Source organism: Formica exsecta, unplaced genomic scaffold, assembly GCF_003651465.1.
Source record: "Formica exsecta isolate Colony F162 unplaced genomic scaffold, ASM365146v1 scaffold21, whole genome shotgun sequence".
Lineage (NCBI taxonomy): Eukaryota > Metazoa > Arthropoda > Insecta > Hymenoptera > Formicidae > Formica > Formica exsecta.
Window position 1 is genome coordinate 259,611 of NW_021849398.1, and position 22,197 is coordinate 281,807.

General features: G+C 30.9%; 8 protein-coding genes across 10 annotated transcripts; 5 read left to right on the forward strand and 3 right to left on the reverse strand.

Annotated features, from left to right (window-relative positions):
- The first annotated feature begins 3,220 nt into the window (after positions 1-3,220).
- On the forward strand, positions 3,221-5,179 carry LOC115234902 (putative transferase CAF17 homolog, mitochondrial). Of its 2 annotated transcripts, XM_029806290.1 has the most exons (3): positions 3,221-3,527; positions 3,642-4,820; positions 5,004-5,179. In XM_029806290.1, exon 2 carries the CDS (start codon positions 3,663-3,665, stop codon positions 4,791-4,793), a length of 1,131 nt encoding a protein of 376 aa, XP_029662150.1. In that variant the 5' UTR covers positions 3,221-3,527; positions 3,642-3,662; the 3' UTR covers positions 4,794-4,820; positions 5,004-5,179. The 2 variants fall into 2 exon arrangements, with proteins under 2 accessions (XP_029662150.1, XP_029662148.1); XM_029806288.1 differs by lacking the exon at positions 5,004-5,179 and having other exon boundaries at positions 3,642-4,999.
- Positions 5,005-5,409, forward strand: LOC115234832 (cysteine-rich DPF motif domain-containing protein 1). The gene has a single exon (XM_029806179.1). The coding sequence runs from the start codon at positions 5,005-5,007 to the stop codon at positions 5,407-5,409; it is 405 nt and encodes a 134-aa protein (XP_029662039.1).
- A 16-nt stretch (positions 5,410-5,425) lies between these two features.
- Positions 5,426-8,707, reverse strand: LOC115234900 (nucleolin-like). Its single transcript, XM_029806286.1, has 4 exons — positions 8,523-8,707; positions 6,371-7,974; positions 5,977-6,281; positions 5,426-5,899 (listed from the first exon to the last, which is right to left on the reverse strand). The coding sequence occupies exons 2-4, from the start codon at positions 7,959-7,961 to the stop codon at positions 5,702-5,704; spliced, it is 2,094 nt and encodes a 697-aa protein (XP_029662146.1). The 5' UTR covers positions 7,962-7,974; positions 8,523-8,707; the 3' UTR covers positions 5,426-5,701.
- Positions 8,708-9,100: 393 nt separating this feature from the next.
- On the forward strand, positions 9,101-12,345 carry LOC115234901 (katanin p60 ATPase-containing subunit A-like 1). The gene is made up of 10 exons (XM_029806287.1): positions 9,101-9,796; positions 9,873-10,005; positions 10,167-10,311; positions 10,417-10,507; positions 10,595-10,716; positions 10,788-10,967; positions 11,086-11,228; positions 11,321-11,433; positions 11,525-11,651; positions 11,720-12,345. Exons 1-10 carry the CDS (start codon positions 9,532-9,534, stop codon positions 11,916-11,918), a joined length of 1,518 nt encoding a protein of 505 aa, XP_029662147.1. The 5' UTR covers positions 9,101-9,531; the 3' UTR covers positions 11,919-12,345.
- On the reverse strand, positions 12,147-13,121 carry LOC115234833 (RNA-binding motif protein, X-linked 2-like; the record flags this gene model as incomplete). Its single annotated transcript, XM_029806180.1, has 3 exons — positions 12,147-12,512; positions 12,724-12,853; positions 12,937-13,121. Coding segments are annotated over 3 exons (438 nt in total), but the record flags the coding sequence as incomplete, so codon positions are not given.
- A 240-nt stretch (positions 13,122-13,361) lies between these two features.
- LOC115234891 (rab5 GDP/GTP exchange factor) lies at positions 13,362-17,094 on the forward strand. Of its 2 annotated transcripts, none has more exons than XM_029806274.1 (9): positions 13,362-13,869; positions 14,685-14,797; positions 14,905-15,162; positions 15,246-15,375; positions 15,474-15,571; positions 15,686-15,942; positions 16,051-16,182; positions 16,259-16,504; positions 16,604-17,094. In XM_029806274.1, the coding sequence occupies exons 1-9, from the start codon at positions 13,706-13,708 to the stop codon at positions 17,045-17,047; spliced, it is 1,842 nt and encodes a 613-aa protein (XP_029662134.1). In that variant the 5' UTR covers positions 13,362-13,705; the 3' UTR covers positions 17,048-17,094. The 2 variants fall into 2 exon arrangements, with proteins under 2 accessions (XP_029662134.1, XP_029662135.1); XM_029806275.1 differs by lacking the exon at positions 13,362-13,869 and adding an exon at positions 14,467-14,590.
- Positions 17,095-17,606: 512 nt separating this feature from the next.
- On the reverse strand, positions 17,607-20,671 carry LOC115234892 (geranylgeranyl transferase type-2 subunit alpha). Its single transcript, XM_029806276.1, has 7 exons — positions 20,264-20,671; positions 19,911-20,021; positions 19,703-19,821; positions 19,290-19,477; positions 18,956-19,153; positions 18,287-18,889; positions 17,607-18,103 (listed from the first exon to the last, which is right to left on the reverse strand). Exons 1-7 carry the CDS (start codon positions 20,264-20,266, stop codon positions 17,661-17,663), a joined length of 1,665 nt encoding a protein of 554 aa, XP_029662136.1. The 5' UTR covers positions 20,267-20,671; the 3' UTR covers positions 17,607-17,660.
- A 203-nt stretch (positions 20,672-20,874) lies between these two features.
- On the forward strand, positions 20,875-22,168 carry LOC115234893 (iron-sulfur cluster assembly 1 homolog, mitochondrial). Its single transcript, XM_029806277.1, has 3 exons — positions 20,875-21,035; positions 21,394-21,447; positions 21,637-22,168. The coding sequence occupies exons 1-3, from the start codon at positions 20,880-20,882 to the stop codon at positions 21,889-21,891; spliced, it is 465 nt and encodes a 154-aa protein (XP_029662137.1). The 5' UTR covers positions 20,875-20,879; the 3' UTR covers positions 21,892-22,168.
- Positions 22,169-22,197: the final 29 nt, after the last annotated feature.

Below are 22,197 nucleotides of genomic sequence, written 5' to 3' on the forward strand. Positions count from 1 at the left end.
TCTTTCTTGCTAGTTTATTGTGGAACGCGATTCCTCGCATTACGACAGCGATTAATGTTTCCTTAATCTTTGAAATATTTAGGTGAAAGAAAAAATTTGTGAAAAGCAACGGAGATTTTGTCCAAACAGAATTAATTGCAACCGTTTTGTTTCTTGTGCGCTTTTCCCTTTGAAACGGTCCGATATTAAGCAGAATGGATGTGCAAAGCGCGTATCGCGAACAAAATTTTATTCTTTATTGCACGGACGTGTTTTGTTTTTTAGTTGAATTAAATGCCGTTTGCTTGCGTCATCTTGAAGTTAGCTTTTACGGCGCAAATGTATTATTTTCATAGAAATATATTATATATATATATATATATATATTCTATCTGATTACATATATGCATTTTTTAAAAATCGCTCCAGGAACGTTCCAAACTTCAAAGCGCGCGCATGGTTTGTTACATCCACAGTTTTCACCGTTTTAAACGAGTTTTTCACGGTGAGATTATTGGGATTCGCTCCGTTGCGTTATCTGCTACGCGTAACATTAATTGTTTCTACAAGAAGATACTCTACACTAACATATTACTACACATCATAGCCAAAGCAATAATAAATTGCATACGTTTTGGCCAGTCTCCCCTTATCATAGATATAGCGTGATGTAGAACAGCGAAGAGCGCGATGTAACCATTAGCTCGTAGATTAATTGTAATTTGAACATGATCGTTAATGCGACCCTTACAGTCACGTTTCAGTAATACTAATATTATCATGCAATAATAAAGTACTTCCGCCGGGAGGATACTCCGACCAAGAATCTCCTTTCGTGACGGATCGTCGGCTGTAAATAACGATGGCGTATAATCCCGTATCATCCGATCTCTCTGATCGAATCAGATTGTATACGAATCGTTTGTATAAAAAAGGGAAGACAATGCCTACGACGATAACGCCGCGCTTCCTAATGGCGGTGATGTAGTTATATAAGAGTATATGACACGCTGTATTTACAAGGGATTGTTCTTTATTGTAACGGTATTTAAATTATGGTCTTAAGAAAGAAAAAGATATTACGGTCTGATATACATCCTGGGAGAGATAAAAATATATGCTATTGGGGATTTTCTTGAATCATACATATGTGCAAGAGAAAGTGAAAAAGCGAGTTTATTTGAAAAGTAATCTGGAAAATCATATAAAATTGCCAAATTTAAGTTTATTCTTTTTTCAGACATATATACTAAAAAATATTATAATGCACATTTATAATATTAATATTTATAAATAATATAATAAATTTTATTTATTTCTTACAATTAATATTTGTGTGCCACGTTGCATAATTGAAGCATAATACATAGCACTTTTATATGTTTTTATAAAAAATTTTCGAACTTTTATATTCAAATAGCGTCACGAACTGCACTTGACGTTGCGAGATAATTCGTATGTTGAAAGTTTGGGAATCATTACTCTATCGGATATAGACGATCATATGGATGGTTTGAATATCTAAAGAGAGAGTCGACTGTTAATATTTAGCACTAGCACACTGCACGGCAAATATAAGAAGCATTGTTTCTGAATTGGAAGGTTAGTGACAAATGTGCGCAAAGACTGGTTATGTGTCAATGGATTAGCACAATATATTACCATGTATACATGCATTACTTTAAAATTGTTTTGTATTGCACAATGATCTGTCATATTGTTTATTAAAAATTCCATTGTGATAGTTCTATGTTAAAATCACTCTTGTAATTCTAAGTTTCAAATTGTATAATATTTCAAAAATTAAGTTTTATGTTAAAAACGTATGTGCGTTCTTTTTCTTAATTTTTCAAAAATTATTTTTATGAAATTATACCTTTGTTAAAACAGTGAATGAATGATTCATTTGATTTTATATTCAAATGTATTTATTGCAATCTAGTATTGATTAATATATCATCAGCCTGATTGTTTTATAAATACTACATATCCTGCACACTCCTGATACTACATTCTATCTATGCATATTAAAATATTTGTTTTTTTCATCTCCACATTTTGTAATTTTTCATAAATTGGATATTATATATATGTTAAAAAAAATTTGTGTTTAAAACCTAAGACGTTTTCATCTTGAAATAGAAATTACTTTAAACTTTTAATTGTACAAGAAATATAGGTATCAAAATAGTATTTGAAAAAGTCATTAATGTGAGCTGCACAATATATTACCCCCAGGAAGATTTTGTGAAATATATTTTCTACTAATAATTTCTTGTATCATACTTTGCAGAATATTATGTCACCTCTAAATATATCACATATAATAAAATAATTATTAAGCATAAGCAGAGAAAATAAAACTAATAGCACTGATAAATGCAGAATAATCGCCTTATTAAATGCGAGCGACTGATATCTATCTAATTGTCATTACCATTGTTTTGTTAAAATAAAGAAAGTAAATAAAATGAAATACATCATAAAGAAATGCTTCTGAGAATCCAACAACAGAGCTTGCTATTAGAATTTATTTTTACTAAACTGTTTTAATTGTAAAATAAGTTAATGTTAAAATGTTGAGAGACTATGATTGTCAACATGTGTAAATTTAAATTGCAAAAAAGTCCATTGTGAAAGTACATAAAAATTTTTGTTAATATTTATATATATCTTTCGCATATATATATATGTATAAGCATTATCTTCATTCTTATATAAAACATTTGTGATAATCAATAACAGAAGTAATACATAATATAAATGTTATTTTTCACTGATTAGCTATAGTCAAAAGTTTTTAGAAAATTTAAAAAAGAAATATTTAGAAAAATATTTAAATTCTTGATTAAAATTAAAGTTTACAAAAATTTAAGTGGCTAGGAATAGAGGCATTAAAAAATATGGCAATGTGTATATATTTAGAAAGTAAAATGACTCTCTAACACAAGTAATCATTGTAGTAGACACAACATGGATTTGAAAATTTTATTATAATAACAACTTTATTATTATTATTTTATTAATTTTACTTTGAAAAATGCGTGTAACCAATAAAACGGATATTAAATAATCCTAAAGCTCTCTTTTAAATATATTTTATATATTTGTTATTATTACACATTATTATGTGTAACAATACTATTAATGTATAAAAGTACATTTTTTAAATACCTTTTTTATATGGCAATTTGATCGCCATTTTGGAATCAAGCAGTTGATTGACAACTCCGGAATTTCTTTAAAGGTACGTTCAAAAATTTTATCCGTGGATAAAGTGGCGTTTAATTGACCAATCAGAAGACAAAGAAATCTTTGTCCTGATTGATCAATTAAATGAAACTACTCCAACGGATAGAATTTTCGATCGCATTCCTACATTAACAGAAACGGTCGGTAATAGGCACCATTCCACCATTAATGCCGGGTCCAATAATCTCGGAATTGTTTATCAGCCGCTTTATATTCCAAAAATACATACGAATGGAATTTTCAAGTTATCAAATTATGCATTTGGAATATATATGTGATCGAGTTGCTGTATAAATGTAAGATTAAATATTTTTATACTTTAATTGTGTGGATCGCGCAAAATAATTTGAAGTAATCAGAGATTAGGATTTCTTATTATCGATTCTATTGAATGCCTGTATTTTTCGTAGAAAATAAAATATTCTAAATTTATGATGTCCGCCACGATGATTATTCGCGTGAATCGCTTTGCTTTCCACGTGTGCAAGCGCAATAAAGGAATCGGTAACCACCAAAGGTATGGGATTAGACACAATTCCGACCAAGTTGATGGCAAGACATTAGAACGTTTGAACGATAGAAGTATACTACGTGTAAGCGGCAATGAGGCCTCTGCCTTCCTGCAGGGATTAATCACGAACGATATGAAGCATCTCGCGGAAGGGGCATCTAATATTTACACTTTGTTCTTGAACATTAAAGGCAGAGTAATGTACGATGCTATAGTGTACCAGAGTGAAGAAAGTAATATGTATTACATAGAATGTGATTCGCAAGTTGTTGAATCTTTACAGAGACATTTGCAGTTGTACCGTGTAAGACGAAAAATAGATATAAAACATATAGGGGATAAAATCAATGTCTGGTCAATGTTCAATTCCACTAAACATTTTGTTAATGGAGCCACAGTGAATGAAAGTGAAAAACGCAAATTGGAAGGAATGATATTTCCATGTGGCACACTAAGTAATAGTAAAGCCAGCAAGTTCATCGATAATATTATAATATACGAAGATCCAAGATTGCCTGATTTAGGTCTCAGAATTTTAGCCGAATCGCAAATTGGCAAGCACGAAATAATCAAACATTTAGACTTTGATGTATCCTTATCTAAAAATGTCGGGAATTACAAAGCACTTCGATATAAATTAGGAATAGGGGAAGGTGTACATGATCTACCCCCTGCAAAAGCATTGCCTCTAGAGATCAATTGTGATTACTTGCATGGCATAAGTTTCCATAAAGGTTGTTATATCGGTCAGGAATTAACTGCACGAACATATCATACAGGCGTGGTCAGAAAGCGCCTGATGCCCTTAGTGTTTGATAATATCGTGGACAAACCGCTTCTGTATGACGAGAAAATTCTCAACGAGTCTAACAATGTGGTAGGAAAGTTTCGGGGATATATCGAAAAGTATGGATTAGGTTTAATGCGCATTAATGAATCTCTCAGTGCTCAGCAGCTTAATATATCAGGCATAAATATAAAAGTTGTTAAACCCACGTGGTGGCCTCAGGAATTTCAAACGGAAACAGTTTCTGCCAAAGATATAAAGTAACAGTTCAGCACATCCGACTAACACCGTGTAATATATCAACAAATTAATGTCATATAGAAAATCGTGATATATATATATATATATATATATTTACACACACACACACACACGTGTGTGTGTAAAAAATTATATACACATAAAATAAATTTGTTATACAAAATAAAATTGATAATATATATTTAGTGGATTGTATTCCTTGTTGCTTTATAGGATGGAAGATCTTGCTAGTACACCAGTGGATAAATCTGATATCTGCAAACAGAATACTTCTACGAGTCAACAAACGGCGGCAAATGTATGCGGCACTTTTACATGTTCTTTTTGTTATTTAAAAGAACGTTACGATTACAAAGGTGCAAAACCACCATTCGCTCGCCAATTGGTTTATCTAGAAGAATGTTATATTATGAAAGATCCATTCAGTTTACCAAACAGGGGTGAAGTTTTAGTCCTAGGCGCTGATTGCAGTATGTGCAAACGCAATGTATGCTTAGGATGCAGCATATTTTACACACAGCGTTTCTGTTTAAAGTGCGCATCCAATAACATGCAGAAATTACCACTTCAATTACATGGCAAAATCAACAATTTAATGAAACATTATGTAGATTCTTGAAAGTAATGCAATGTACTGCTTAAAGAAATATTGTTATTTATTAAACAGACATGAGTTACATTATAATGATACAAAGAAAAAGAATATATTTATATACATGCTATTATAGTTATTTATATTTGAGCCAATTCACAATTTTTATCTGAAAATTTTGATATCTTTTATAAAAATGCTGATATATATATATATATCTTTTTGTATTAAATGAACGCTATAAATCTTGTCTTTGAATATAAAATGTCTTATAACTGCATCTAAAAAAAACTATAAAATACATCTCAACATTATTGACTTAAACTTTTACTGGTTTATTCGATTGTGCTGTAAGCTTTTTTGCCATTTGCTTCTTCTTCTTATCCAGTTTATTTTCTTTCTTTTTATTTTTGGAATCTGCTTTTTGACCCAGAAATGAAATCAATTTTTGTTCTCCGGATTTTGCATTATTTTTCTGTGATTTTTTATGCTTTTTAATATTTGCTTCATTTTCATTCTGTAAAACAAAATGCGATATATGTGATATCAATTCCATTTTTCAATTCCAAAAAATTTTTAACAGAAAGTACTTACTTTACATGCTACAGGTTTTTCCAAATTATTCTTAAATTTTTTGCGTGGATTACCATCATTGTTATTTGAAGAAACTCGTTTTTCCCCCTTCTTGTTGTCGCCACTTACATATGCTTTTACCCGTACTGGTCGGTTCATAATCTCGACACCATCTAACTTTAGAGCCAAGACTGCAGAATCTTCAGTCTTGAAATTGACATAACCAAATCCTTTGGTTTGACCTGTTTGTTTATCACGTACTAAATGCACAGAATCTATCTCTCCACATGTACTAAAATGTTTCCAGATGATGTTCTTATCTATGCCTAGATTTGAAAAAAACATTAACTATTAATTATTTTTTCTTATATAATTATAAAATCAACAATAAAATCGACAATAGTTTTATACATACCAAACTTCAAATTTCCTATAAATACAGCTTTCTTACTATCCCATTCTTTTTTCTCAGGTTTATCAACTATTTTGACATGTATGTAATTTCCTTCAAATATTTTTCCATTCATACTAAGTGCCTTTTGGGCAGATTCTTGGGACTTGTAATTAATATACACTACAACTGTAGTTACTTTTGGATGAATCTGTTTTGTTATAGCAGCTACTTTCTTAGACATTTTTGTATCTTGGGGAATGATACCTCTAAAACGTAAATTATTAATGGGCCCAAATTTACTGAACACTTTTCTTACTTCTGTTTCTTTTGTCTCTTTTGGAATATTATCAATGAAGATAGTTCTTTTATCAATCTCTTCTTGTTCTTCAGAAGATAATTTCTTTTCCCCTTCTCTTACTTGTCTTTGTTCTTTAGGAATATCTTTGCTATTGGATGCTTTAGCACCTTTCTCTTTTGTAATTTTTACTACATTATCATTCTCTTCGCCATCTTCATCTTCATCACTAATATCATCATCTTCATCATCTTCATCTTCTTCATTAAAATCTTCATCATCATCCTCGTCCGCGATACTATTTCCTAAAAGTGCTTTTAAACCTAGTGTTGAATCCTCGTTCTCATCGTCATTGTCATCGTCATCATCATCCTCATCCTCATCTTCATCATTGTCACCCTCTTCGTCATCTTCTTCGCTATTCTCAACTTGCGGTTGTACACCTTTGAACATTTTTACACCCTTACATACCAATGTTTCTCTTTTAATATTGTCATCTTCATCGCTGTCATCGTCATCATCATCATCCTCTTCCTCCTCCTCTTCTTCAAAGTCCTCATCATCTTCATTGGACTCATCTTCTAAATTTTCTTCAATGATACGTAAATCTGAATTCTCATTTTTCTCGTCTTCCTCATCTTCATCATCATCATCGTCTTCATCATCTTCCATAGCAACTTGATGTAATTTTTTATTCTCATCATTATCTTTGGCTTTTGGCTTTACACCTTTAAGTACTTTTATACTTTTACGTTCAACCATCTCTCTTTTAATATCATTGTCATAATCATCTTCTTCCTCCTCTTCTTCAAAGTCCTCATCGTCTTCATCCGATTCATCTTGTAAACTTTGTCCAAAGATATCTGGGATATCAGTATCAGATTCTTCTTCATCCTCAAATGTTTCATTTAGACTAACGTCCTCTTGTAATATAATTTCTTCATCAATATCAGAGTCAGAATCATCAACTTCCTCCAACTCCTTTGTGGGTGTTAGGTTAGTTTCTTTATTGGCTGGTTTATTTTGTGCTCCAGTTGAAGGACTTTGCTTATTCTTTGCAGAATTTTGTTTCAATTGCTTTGCATTATTCTTAGATAAATTTTGATTATTCTTTATACCTGTACCTTTCTGGAAATTTTTCTGCGGTGATACATTTTTGTTCGGTGCTTTTGAGTTATTAATTAAAGCTACCTTGCCTGCTGGCGTATTTTTAAACTTGAGATTTTTGTCTTTTTTTACTGATCCATTTTTTATTGTATGCAATTGTTGCTTTGCATTCTTTATACCTTTGTTTTGTCCTGGTTTTGCTTTACCCATTTTCTCCAAGTTTCTACAATAGTATTATAATTATTAAGAAACTTATTAAAATACAAAAAATAATACGAGATGCGTAAGGACGAAAGAGATTCAGTTTTAAATATATACATTGTAAAAAAACTACACAAAAATATACATTTAAAGGTTACTATCCTTTTTTTATCTTTCTTTCAATATTTTTTATTTTAATCTCCCTAGGAATATTAATTGCTGCAATCAATGGTATTTTATATAATGCCTAAATTGCCGGAATTCTTTCAATGACCGTTATTGATAATATAAAATTCGCGCAATTATATCAATTTAGTATTAAGTTTTTAAAGCATTAGGAATAACAATAAAAGATTGCGACTGAGGCTCTTACTTTTATAAGAAAAAAAAAAAAAAACAGAAAAATACGAATATATAACGGAAAAATGAATTAAATTAGTTGAACTTGAGATCAAAATCCACGTGTAACGTGATAGAACAAAAGTATGTGCCAAAAAGCAAACCTTCAATTAAACGTACAAGATATTTCATTATAGAATATGAATAAATAAATTGCGATAAATTGCTTACTTTTCCTTAGCCGTTAAAGGGTTTCTTGGCTACTATTACTGTTAAAACACTTGAATTAGCTCAAACTATCACCGGTACAACGTACAAGCAGTAAAGCCAGCAAAACGAGGGAGAATGGAGAAATGTGCCGACAGGAAGACGTGCAGCAGCCATCAACGATTGCGTTCAAAAAACTGTCGGGCGATCAAATTTTGATAATCGACTTTGATTGTAATGTAGATGGATCTAAAAATACAATCGATAATTATAAAAACAAGAGCCTGTCCAGTAAATTTGCATATGTGATGAACTGTTAAATAATTTTTAAAAACAACCAAGCATAAAGAACCCATATGAGACTCTTTTGTGGAGGGAGAAGTTCATTTGGACACAGTGCGAAACGGACATACCACTCATATCGACCGATGCCTAGAATAACCCAGCACGATTGACCAATCAGAGAGACCAATCCTATTTTCAACTGGCCAATAACCATTAGCCGCGTTCAGCAGAGAAAACTGCTTAGTAGCAATCGAACGTGATTGGCTCTTACTTTTAGAACTAACAAATCAACATCCAGTGTTGACAAGACGATACTAAGCGTTTTCTCTGCTAAACGTAGCCATAATTTTCTGTGATGCAACTGCGATAAAAATGCTAAACAAACATGATAGAAAATTTATGAAAGCTTTCGCGTAATTTCTGTATGTAAAAGTATTTAAATTGTCGAACAAATCAATTTAAAAACAAGCGTGAATTTATTACTGCCTGAATTAATTTATGCACAATACACAATTGTTCGATGAGAATTAACCTGCAGCTATGTAACTGTGTAATTTAATATAACGTCAATTATAGAGCGCGAGAAAATGTACACCAATGTGCAAGCAAACGAACTTTTTCGCCATCACGAAAACTTTGGAAGAATTTAACGATTTCGTAATCGATGCTCTCACCTTATATATCTATTTGAGTGTAACAAATTTTGCACTCTATATCGATATTTTCTCGTTTATGCGAAAGTGAAATAATGGCTGTGTCAATAAATGAAATTTGCGAGAATACGAAACTAGCACGTGAAATGGCATTGATGGGAAATTACGACACGTCTAGCGTTTATTATCAGGGGGTTGTGCAACAAATACATAGATTACTCGCGACCATAGCAGATGCGACTCGTAAGGCAAAATGGCAAGTTGTACAACATCAAATTGTCGAAGAGTTCGAAAAAGTAAAGGCTACATCCAATACATTGCAACTTTTCAAAGTGGACACACATGGAGAAAGACTGCTTGGTAGAGAGACCACAATCAAGATAAATAAATTTTCTATTGTTAGAATGTGATGGCATAACAAATTTTTAAATTTCAGGAACATCTTGTTTATCATTTGAAGAACCAACACGAGATCCTGCTTTGTGGTCTTATAATTCGGAACCCTCTTGGAATCAAACACCAGCCAGAGATCCTGATGTATGGCCACCTTTAACCCCAGCAGAACAAAAGTATTAATATAAATCCTTAATATATTTTATGACTTTTTATGAATATTTTTAATATTTAAATTTCTTTTTTCTTTCTCTTTCAAATATTTCTATTTGCTTTTATTATATATTGTGCTATATGCTTAACTATGAAAAAGTAATTTAGCTAATATATTTTTCAGAAACTCAAAGCAGCAAAAGGTTCAACAGAAACAGCAAAATCGAACAAATACTAGAAAATCTCTTGTTACAACTAAAAAACCAGATAATAAGGCTACCACCAAAAAGGATGACAAGAAAATTATAAAGAAAGATGATACCAATAAGGTCATGCAGTTTGCAAAATGAAAGAAAGAGAGAAATACATATTTATATTTTAAGTTTTTAAAAAATGATGAATATTAATATAAATGAAAACTACAATAATTACAGGACAAGTCAGAGACAGAAAAAGATGATGTCGAATTAGAAGAACGCAAATTTGAACCATCTACTACTGATAAAGATCTTGTAGAAATATTAGGTATTATTATTACTGTTATTTACAAACTTATTGGCAAAAATATAAAAAACAAAAACAATTATTAAGATATTGATATTCAAATTGTAGAAAGAGATATTGTTCAAAAAAATCCAAATATTCATTGGGACGATATAGCAGATTTACATGAAGCAAAAAGATTGCTGGAGGAAGCAGTTGTGCTTCCAATGTGGATGCCTGATTTCTTCAAAGTATATCCCTTTCTCAATCTATCACAAATTGCAATAAAATTTCATTATATTAATATAAATGTGATTTTTAGGGAATTAGGCGACCCTGGAAAGGAGTACTCATGGTTGGGCCACCAGGCACAGGCAAAACTATGCTTGCAAAGGCTGTTGCAACAGAATGTGGCACAACATTTTTCAATGTCTCGTCCTCTACATTGACATCAAAGTATAGAGGTGAATCAGAGAAACTCGTTCGACTATTGTTTGAAATGGTAAGACAATATTTTAATAAAATGTTTAATTGATATCTAAGCAGATTTCTGTCGATTTCTCTAGAGAAATGTAACATTCCATTAACATTATTAATTTATATATTATGTGAACACACAGGCTAGATTTTATGCACCCAGTACAATCTTCATTGATGAAATTGATTCTCTGTGCTCTAGAAGAGGATCTGAATCAGAACATGAAGCTTCACGTCGTGTGAAATCTGAGCTTCTTGTTCAAATGGATGGAATAAGTTCCAATAGGTAAAATACTGTATGACATTTACTTTATTAATTATAATAATATAAGAGCAGATATCAAGTATGTTTGTTTTTTTTTTTTTTTTTTTTTATAGTGAAGATCCAAGCAAAGTGGTGATGGTATTAGCAGCAACAAATTTTCCATGGGATATCGACGAAGCTCTGAGAAGACGCTTAGAAAAACGTATTTACATTCCGCTACCTAATCGTAAGTCTTGATAAATTTTGGTTTCTCAACAAGAGAGAGATGCAATATATCCATAATATAAAATATATTTTCCGATTTCTTCATTTTTCAGATGAAGGTAGAGAAGCATTGTTAAGGATAAACCTTCGTGAAGTCAAGGTGGATTCATCTGTAAACCTAGCAGATATTGCAAAGAAACTCGAAGGTTATTCTGGTGCAGATATCACGAATGTTTGTAGGTGAGTGGAGAATTACGAAATAATCTATATACATTTTATAACATATTACTCGTCATTTTATCACTTAGAGATGCTTCGATGATGCTGATGCGAAAGAAAATTGCGGGTTTAAGACCTGATCAGATCAGGCAATTGCCAAAGGAAGAATTGGACTTGCCTGTATCTGCCGCAGATTTTGATGAAGCTGTTGAGAGATGTAATAAAAGTGTTTCCCAGGAGGACTTGGAAAAATATGAGAAATGGATGAGCGAATTTGGTTCCTCTTGATATCATTCTGTTAAGAAATAATAGCATAATTCATTGACACAAGATTGTTGCTTGTATGTGTATGTTGACATCATTAATATTATAATATTCTCTTTAACACATATGAAATGAAGAGCTTCTTAATCTTTAATCCTAAATCTTAAAAAACTTTATCATATTCTTTAAATACTTAAGACTTTAAGAAAATCAAATTGGGAAATAAGATTGCATGGTAGAAATAATAATAACTTGTGTAATATTTTTAATCTTAACCATAACACTATAACTAACAATAAGACTTAATTTGCAATAACAAATCAGTTGTAAGTAATGAGGCTTTTACTCAATATATTTTTATTGTGTGTCTGTGTGCATATATGTATGTGTATGTGTGTGATTAAATTTAAAAGTATAAATATATGCATAATAATATGCTTTTAAGAAACAATACCTCGATATATCGATTTTTTTTATATGCATATCCTATACATCTCAATCTTTTTTTGGAGCACAACCCTCTTTTCGTAATTTGTTCGTTTCTTCATCTATATTTTTGGAATCTTTTGGTGCTTTGTAATTGGTAACATGATCCACTCGTATTACCCTGCCTAAAATCTACAAAAGAAAAATAGATTTTTTTTATATTAAGATATTTTTATCATAACTTTGAGGAATATAAAATAAAATTATATATTGTGGAAAAAGGTCATTATTATTTTGCTATATACTTATTTAATATTGTCAACAAGTGAGAAAACAGTAGTATACAATATTACAAATAACAGTATATAATAGTTTACAATCTTATACTTGTGTTAAAATATACCTTTATACCATTAAAATTGTCAACTGCCAGTATAGTACTCCTTTGATCTTCGTAACACAAAAAGCCGTATCCCTTTTGTTTTCCAGTATCTTTATCTCTGATTAAGTTTATATTAACTACTTCTCCATATCTACAATATATATTACATTTATTTTGAAAAGACTAGTTGCCTATACAAGTGGTAATTGTAATTTATGTACAGATTTAACTTACTGAGAAAAGATAGCGATAATATCACCTTCTGTTAAATCATATGGTAAGCCACCAATGAAAATCCAAGCGCTATCTTTATATTGGTCATGCCAAGATGTTTTGTTGTTACTTTGCAATTCTTGCTCAGTGAGCTTCTTTATATTTTTGACATTACTAAAAATATAAGTTATCCATATTAGAGCAAATGTAATATAATTTTAGTTTTTCTGAATTAAAAATTTTATATATTTCGTCATGCTACGTGCGAGCGAGGAGAACGCAAGGGGCACGAAACAGAGTATGTCCTTTTCTACGTGGGCATCGGCCCCCACTCCTCAACACTCGGTCTAGACATACTATGTCTATGGTCATAATCAACCCTCTACTGGCGATGAATATCGAAACTCAGCCTTTGAAAAGTTTCTCGCAATAACAGCCAATCAATACGTTCGACAAAGATCGTCATTGGGTGCGTTCTATTTGACGCTGTAAAAGTATCATAACTTTTAATTGACTAATCAAAACAAAGAAGTCCTTTGCCTCTTGTGTGCTTGGTCTACTTTCGCATTCTGTCAATTTTTTAATCAAAAGTGATATTCAATGATTCGCACAAAACTATCGTTCACCATTGCAAGAGTAGCAAAAATGTCTTGACGGAGATTGAAATAAAGCACACTTTTCCCAACTTGTGGGATTATAGATTTTAAGTTAGGTTAAGCTTCCTTACTGTCACCGTCAAGGACAGTTTCATATCTACTTACCGGCAGAAACATTTTGATTGCGCAAAGGCATGTATTCTACGAAGACACCGACTCTTCGTATTGACGAAGCTGATTTGAAGTGCAAGAACGGTTGTGGATTTTATGGCAATGCGGAATGGGAAGGTTACTGCAGCAAATGTCATCGGGAACATTTGCAAAAACGACGCGCCCAGGCCGAACGCATATCTCATTCGCAAGTTTTAGACACAATATTTATTTATCCCTTAAAACGTCATGTTATATTTCGCTATGCTTCTGGATATAATGAAGATATATGAGCCAGCATAAACCGACATTAGCACAAATATAATATTTGATGTGTATTATTTGTAGAGTATTCACCATAAGTATTAGTTTTGTCCCTTAGATTTTTTCGCAAGGAACCCTTTTTAGATATTGACCATGAATTGAATTTTTAAGAAACTAAACTGATCAACTCTTTTTTCTTTGTAAGTTTCTAAATTTTAATAACAAAACATTAATTATATGATCAATTTAGCTTCTGAAAGACTCAAATGATACTGCAGATCTTTTGATGTAATATTTAGTGTAGTCTTCAATAATTACAAAATAACATCTTCAGTAAATAAATTATAGTAAACAAGCTAAATATTTTTATGTTTCTGGGATCTATATTTGCATGATAAAAATCCAAAAACATTTTTTATGTATTTTCACTCGTAGGCATTGAATATTGAGTAAAACTTGTCACTACAATATTTTATACAGTGCTCACTGACAGTATATGAAAATGCTCTCAATTTTATTTAGTCAATGGTATTTGAATATTGGTATTTGAAGAAAATCTTGCCATAGACTGAAATCAGTATGGCTACTTATGCGACGAATACTTTACAAATACTGTGTATAATATATATGTGGAGTAGTATACCAGATGGATCATTTTATTTGTTGTTGGTTTGCCCTTGATCTTTGATTTTTCTAAAACCTAATTAATTTTTGTTTTATTTACTTTTACTTTACATAATATTATTATTGTTCTTTTAGAGATAACATTAATCGATCAGTGAGTGCTGGAAGTCACAAGGAGGAGAAAAAGGTACAGCAAGAGAAAAAGTATAAATTGTTAAACATTTCGTTTAGGAAACCTACTGCAAAAGGTATTTTATAGTGATGCTTTATTGTAAACTACTATACACAAATATTTACTAAACATATATACAAGTTTACTTATTTCTTCATTATATGCAATGCATTAAATTTTAAGTTCAAGGTTATCAGGAATTATATCACGAGTTGTTAAAAGATAATACGGATCTCGAAAAAATTAAGGCAGAAAATCGAGATTTATTGTTATATATAGCCAAGACCCCAATAGAAAAGGATGTACGAAAGTGCATACATTCATTTGTAGTAGACATACTACAAAATAAAGATGTAAAAAGGATAGAAGAATTGTCAGAGATAACGCAAAATTTTTATCATGTGTTTGGAAAACGTCTAGAAAATAGCACCAAATATGCAGGTTTTGATTTGTGATATATGCCATATTTATTTAGCTCTGTAAAATAACTTGAAGATTTACCTATATTACGCTCTCTGTTACAGATATACCATCAGATATTAAAGAGAAGTTGTTAGATTATGTTGAAAGATATGCAATGACTTTGTTATACAGAATTCTTTTCTGCCCTCCATTCACATCTGATGAAGAAAAAGACTTGGCCATACAAAAAAGGTTTATATCATAAGTTAGGGGAGCAGCTTAAATTGCATCTATATTTAATATAAAAAAATATTAAATAACTTGTGTATGTATGTATGTGTACTTAACAGAATACGGCAATTAAATTGGGTTAGCGGCAAGAATTTGGAATGCAGGATTCATGAAACAAGCTCAGAAGTCAGAGAGCTTGTTTACACATCCATTACAGGTTTGCTATACTACTATGATATTAATTATTACAAATTCATGTAGTTTTGTAATTTGGTTCTATGTGCATGTATCTCTATACGCAGCGCAATATAATAAAAACTTCAATTTTTAGATCTTTTAAATATGGATTCTGCCAAAGCGCCTCAAGAGAAATTGGCATGTGTTATTCACTGCTGTAGAAATATATTTTTATTATTGCAACAATCTGTTGATGGACCAGCATCCGCTGATGAATTCCTTCCAGCACTCATATTTATCGTTTTAAAGGCTAATCCCGCCCGTCTTAAGAGTAATATAAATTTTATTACAAGGTTTTGCAATGCCAGCAGATTAATGACTGGTGAAGGAGGGTATTACTTCACAAATCTGGTATTTCAAATTTATTGAAGTGTTTTACATTTCCCAAAATAAAGTCATCTATATTATCAAAGTCTTGTCAATATTATTTTGAATAATTATTTATAATGTTATGTGCAGTGTTGTGCAGTATCATTTATCGAAAACTTGACTGCAGAATCCTTAAATATGGCTGAGAAGGACTTTAATGCGTATATGTCAGGAGAGTGTGTTCCAGCTAATACATGGGAATCGGCTCTTATGATATGCGAAGTAATATTTCTTTATGCATTGAGAATTTTAATTACTATATCGTAGATGTAATTGATGACATTTAATTATAATACAGAGTTTACACTTTATGTGTGAAGATATAACTTTGTTGGATGATTTGCAAGCTAAAAATGCCGATATCATGAAACAAGCAGAAGAATTGAAAAACAAAATGATAGAATTTAAAGAAAAGATTAAAGAGGATGTAAGTAAAGTGATTGAAAGGACACCATTGTTGATATCTCATAGTCAGAGAGTGCCTACTAATTTAGATAGCGAGGATTTTGAGAGCTATCAGCTTCCCCCGCCAATTATTCCGCAGGTGAGATTAGCTACAACTTTTATCTTTCAGTTTTTATAATGCACTATTTTTATCAATCAAACATTGCGAAATATTATTTTAAATTGTGTCATATAACAGATATATCCGCATTCAGTCGGCGATAACGTGAATAGCGGTGTAATGACAGATCTGTCAAGTGATCTGATGAGAACATCATTGGTAGAAGATTCCGTGACGCCATCGCCGACATTTGATTTTCCATCCCTTATTGGCGACGATAGCTTGGAAGTTAGCAAGGGCGAAGACGAAACTAGTCTTATCAGTTTAGATACGCAGTCCGATCTTGCACCTGGCGAAACACAGCTCTTTAAAAAACATATGATAGATAGTTTAATAGATGAATCTCCCACACCCGAAGCAAACCTATCATCTGTATTGAAGCCGATTAGCTCTGAAGATTATCATGGCTTTACAATTCAGGGATCAAATATACCAACAATACCATGCCATACAGGTGATTCATCTATAACTACAGCAGATTTAGATTCGGATAACTATTCCAATTACTATAAGAACATGTAGCATTGTAAAAATGTAAGTATTATTTATGTGTAAATATATAATATATAAAATATTTAATAAGATTTTAATTATAGTAGCCCTCATTTTTAGTTGAAATAAAGAAATTTTCAATGATTTAATCTTTATATCATTGAAAATTTCTCTATTTTCATTAAAAATTGCTACCATAATTAAAATTTTTAATGGTTCGTCTATATTTGAAAGGAATCTATTATATAGATATAATAAAAGAAAATAACATGCAACAAAATGATGTTTTGAGGAAGAAAATGCCCCTCCTGCTAAGAAAAAAGAAGAATGTGAAATGATGGGTCAGTTCTTTATAGCTGAACTGGCTGCACTAGTTCAGAGTTTATCTTTTTCTTTTCACATTGGAAGGAGAAAAATAAGTTCTGAACTAGTGCAGTCAGTTCAGGTATAAAGAACAGACCCGATATTACAACCAAATTTTTGTGAGAAAATCTTTCCTTTTTTTTTAAAGCTATATTTGATTTAATATCTTCTTGAAAAATAGTAAAAACAATAGTCAATAGAGATTAAAAAAGTTACCATTAAACACTTTTTAATATAATACATATATAAAGTATATATTTCTCCTTCAATGTTTAAAACGTTACATGGTTAAAAATATTTCACATCTTGTACTTAGATCATCAAGTATAATATTTGTAGGATTATATATTGGATTATCTCTTAAATCTAAGCTTAATAAATTTTTATGTCGTTTTATTAAGTTTATTATCTCCTCTATACTTGTTAATTTATTATTTCTTAAAGAGAAAATTTCGAGATTATGTAGAGTAGGAAAATGTTTCAACGATGTTATGCCATTGCTAGAGAGATACAGTCTTGTACATCGTTGTAATGTAGAAAACTGATGCAGAGAGTTCTCCAACTGGTTCGCATCAAGGTACACATGCTCAAAGAAGCTAAAGTAATGATTATTATGTAATTTAGTTAAATCTAATCCCGGTAAATCGATTTTGATCCGTATTTCCATATCGCTCTCCCCTTTCCATATTTCAAGCAATTTATATTCCACCAAGAGTTTGCTTCCTAAAATTACAATAGAAGTATATTTATATGAAAAACAAATAAAAGATAAATAGAATCGATAAATTTGTTAAACTCAAGAGATTTTAATATTATATATAAATATAAATATATTAGGCCCGATTCCACAACTTACTTTAACCGGAGTTTAACTCGTTAATGGAGGATTCACATTGCATTACTTACGCAAATCTTTATAGTAATTTTTGCGAAGACTATCGATTTTCGATAGCGCCGTTAAGTTATTTAATATATCAACATAAAATTTTTTAAAATCAATTTTTTTCATCAATAATATACCAGTTAATAAGGCCCATTTATTATTTGGTTCCATTTTGGAAAGCTGATTATAACTCTTTAATTGTTCATTTAATTGTTCGTCGTTGCTATTTTGTCTGTGCAAACTTGAATTATCTTTGTAAATCCATGCACTTTCTATTTGTGAATATGAGAGTTCATATGTGGTTTCTTGCAATTTTATAAAAACTTTCTTGGCATGATCCAAATTCTCCAATGGATTTACAAATCTTGCAATTTGTAACTTGGCAAACTTCTCATCTGGATATAGCTGCCATTGTACATCAACAGCTTCATTATTGACATATAGTGAAAGTGAAACTGGTTTAATCAGTATATTGTTGTCAATAACAATGATAGCGGTATCTTTATTAACGAGAGCACGCCACAGTCTACAAGTTGTCATGCACTTATCTAAAAGCCATCTTTGGTAGAACCATGCACTGGTGTCATTTGGATCAGTAAAAGTTGCATTCATGACAAGGTCGAGCTCTGAAGAATATTATTCATTATTATTTCAAAAGATAAAAAACATGAAATAATTTACAAAGAACTTACCTTGTCTATACTTTTCATCTACGATTGGTATCTCCTCTAATGTGGTGCCAAACATTTTGTATAATATTCGACTTCTATAATGCCAAGACGAATAGTTTGAAAAGTTATTTAGTATCTTTGTGGTGGAAAATTCAAATTCTTCTTCATTAGAGATCCCAGCTTTTTGCACAATAAACTCTCTGTAATCCCAGCAGTGAACTATAATAAAAAAATGTCTCTTCAGATATGTTAACTTGTTTGAAGAGCAATATTGCATTTGTATTTCTATGTGTTCATATATGTGGCATATATATATTGCACATACAGTAAGATAAAAGAGACATGGTATACTAACAATTTCTTTCATCAATGTTTAGGCATTTTGCACACAGTGATAATTCTTTCTTCCAATCAGGTTCAGGCATTTGTTCCATCACCCAACATCTTTGGTGCCACACACTATATGATTTAGGATTTTCTTTAAGACAGTTTTCAGTTAAACTCATCTCGTTTTCAAGTAATTGCTTATAATCTTCATCACTCCTATACATTTTCATTATTGAATTAATTTCTGCTCACTATGGGTGTTTTCCAGCAAAGTACACAGATGACACAGTGTAACACAGTATCACACGATTGGCTATCAAACACAGAATTTTAAATTTCTTCATTTGACAGCCAATCATGTGGTATTGTCTGTTACTCTGTGTCATCTGTGTACCTTGCTGGAAAACACCCATTAAATCAAACATCTTATTGTAACGTTACCATTTATTATTCTGGAAAGCTTCACGACGAATATTCCACAATGTATAAATATCCGAATTATTTAATAGCATACGCTTAGTAATTAATAATAATTCATCATCCCATATTTTATCTTTCCTCTGAAATACAAACGATATGATAATCATGTATGAGAGAAAATTGCATGTAACGAATCACAGATATGCAGATAAGGAATGAGTTTCAAAACCTTTTGAAACACTACAGCAATATCGGCCTTGTATTGGGCGACTTTGGCCGCCTTTTCCCTTTTTTTTATCTCCTCCTGTTCCGCTGTAGTACGCACTTTTACTCGACCATGCTAAAAATATATATATATATATGTATTTATTTATTCATTCTCTTCAGACATATATATGTATATATATATTAAATACGAACAATAACGAGATATTGGCTATGATTACATAGCACATATTCATAAAGTAGCGCTTATATTTATTTCATATGCAATAAAACAATATCTTAAAATACTGATAACAGCGTACAATCAATGAATTAATCAGTAAAAAGCACAATATATAATTTTTTATATTACTTTACCATTATAGATACTCTTCTTATATTCGTACAGTAAATCGTGAACAAATCGACTAGTTTGACTGATGATTACGAGTATATTCCATTTGACGTTACAAATGTTTTGAAGCGTTTGATTGACCAAACAAAAGAAAATTTCTTTATTCCAATTGCCAATATTCTATGTCTGAATTACTAGTTTGTAGTGACCTTTCTTCTTCTTCTTTCTTTTATGGCTGGTTGGGCATTAGTCGCCCATACACCATTGTTTCTTATGGGTTTGTAGAATATAAGCAAAACTCCTCTAAGAGAGGAGGGAGTCCAAAAAAAGGTCCAGACAAAGGACATACGCAGCACGCAAAAACACGTCCGAACCCGACACGTTGTCAGTCGGAACTTGGTTGTAGTGACTAGTGACCGATTATTAAGCCTTAGACATATAGACATATAGACATTCCATATGTTTTGTATTGAGCACTTATATTTATGAATTATGATCCAATTTATTTCGAAGTGACGTTTGATTGCACCATTGCCAATTGGCCAATGCAAAATGGGACTCTCTGATTGGTCAATCATTGCTGGTTATCTTAGGCACCATATGAGTAGTCACGGGACGCTCTCTATTGCATCTCACAATATGTCAAATACTAGCTTTAGAGTCGCATGTGACGTCAGGACACAAGCGATGAGCGAGATTCGTGCATTAGAAATGGCATCATCCACGGTGGCAGCTGCCACAATACGAGCCGTGAAAGGAAGAAAGATTCTTCCAACTCGCGCTGCGCTTACTTTGGTCAGCATATATTACAAATTAGAGATTGTTTTTTAAACTTTTTCGCAAAAACTGCTGCATATTATTTACACACTTTACATAATTTACAGACTGAATTCGAATATAAAATGAAAATATATAATAAACTTAGAGAAAAGTATATTGCAAAATATAGTATTAAAAACAAGTTTTAAGTTTTTAAAAATAATAATTAGAATCATTTATTACAACAGATTTTGCAACGTATTTAGTTCTTGTTTTTTGCGTAGTTATATTATTTCATAATATATTGCAACATTACATTGATGGATAAATATAACCTTATTTTCATGGGTCACTTTTATATAAATATTGATGAAGAAGATGTCTTATATTTTAGACTCCCAATGCTGTCAATAAGATTAAAGATATTTTGAAAGACAAGAATGAATATGTAAGTACTTATATATGTATAATATTTTTGAATTACATAATAACATTAAAGAAAAATGTCTAATTTTATAACTGAGATATGTTTATAAAGACATATATATATAAGTTTTTTTGAATAAATGTTCAAACTTTTTTCATATTTAATATATTAAAATAAAAATATTATATATATATATATATATATTTATAGATTGGTCTTAAGGTTGGAGTACGGCAGCGTGGATGTAATGGTTTGAGTTACACTATGGAATATGCGAAAGAAAAATCCAAACTTGACGAGGAAGTAATTCAAGATGGTGTTCATATATTTATCGATAGAAAGGCACAGCTGTCTCTTCTTGGAACAGAAATGGATTATATCGAGAACAAATTAAGTTCCGAATTTGTATTCAATAATCCAAATATTAAAGGGACATGTGGATGTGGAGAAAGTTTCTCAGTGTAGTGTAATTATGTGAAATTGTAATAATATTGTGAAATTTATTACTATAGTTGATATGTAATTATAATCTGTTTAGTTAAATTATGAACTTTAGAATACTCTGTATTATATGACATTATAAATTCGTCTTTCATCAAAAGACAAAGTTTTGACAATGCAAAATAGGAATTTGTAACAAAATTGTTATAAGTTACTTTATCATTTGTTGCAAATTTTGTATATATACCACCCATATACTTATCACACTTTTCCATAATTAAAAATAAATATTTAATTAATATATATTATGTTTTTATTTTTATAATCTAA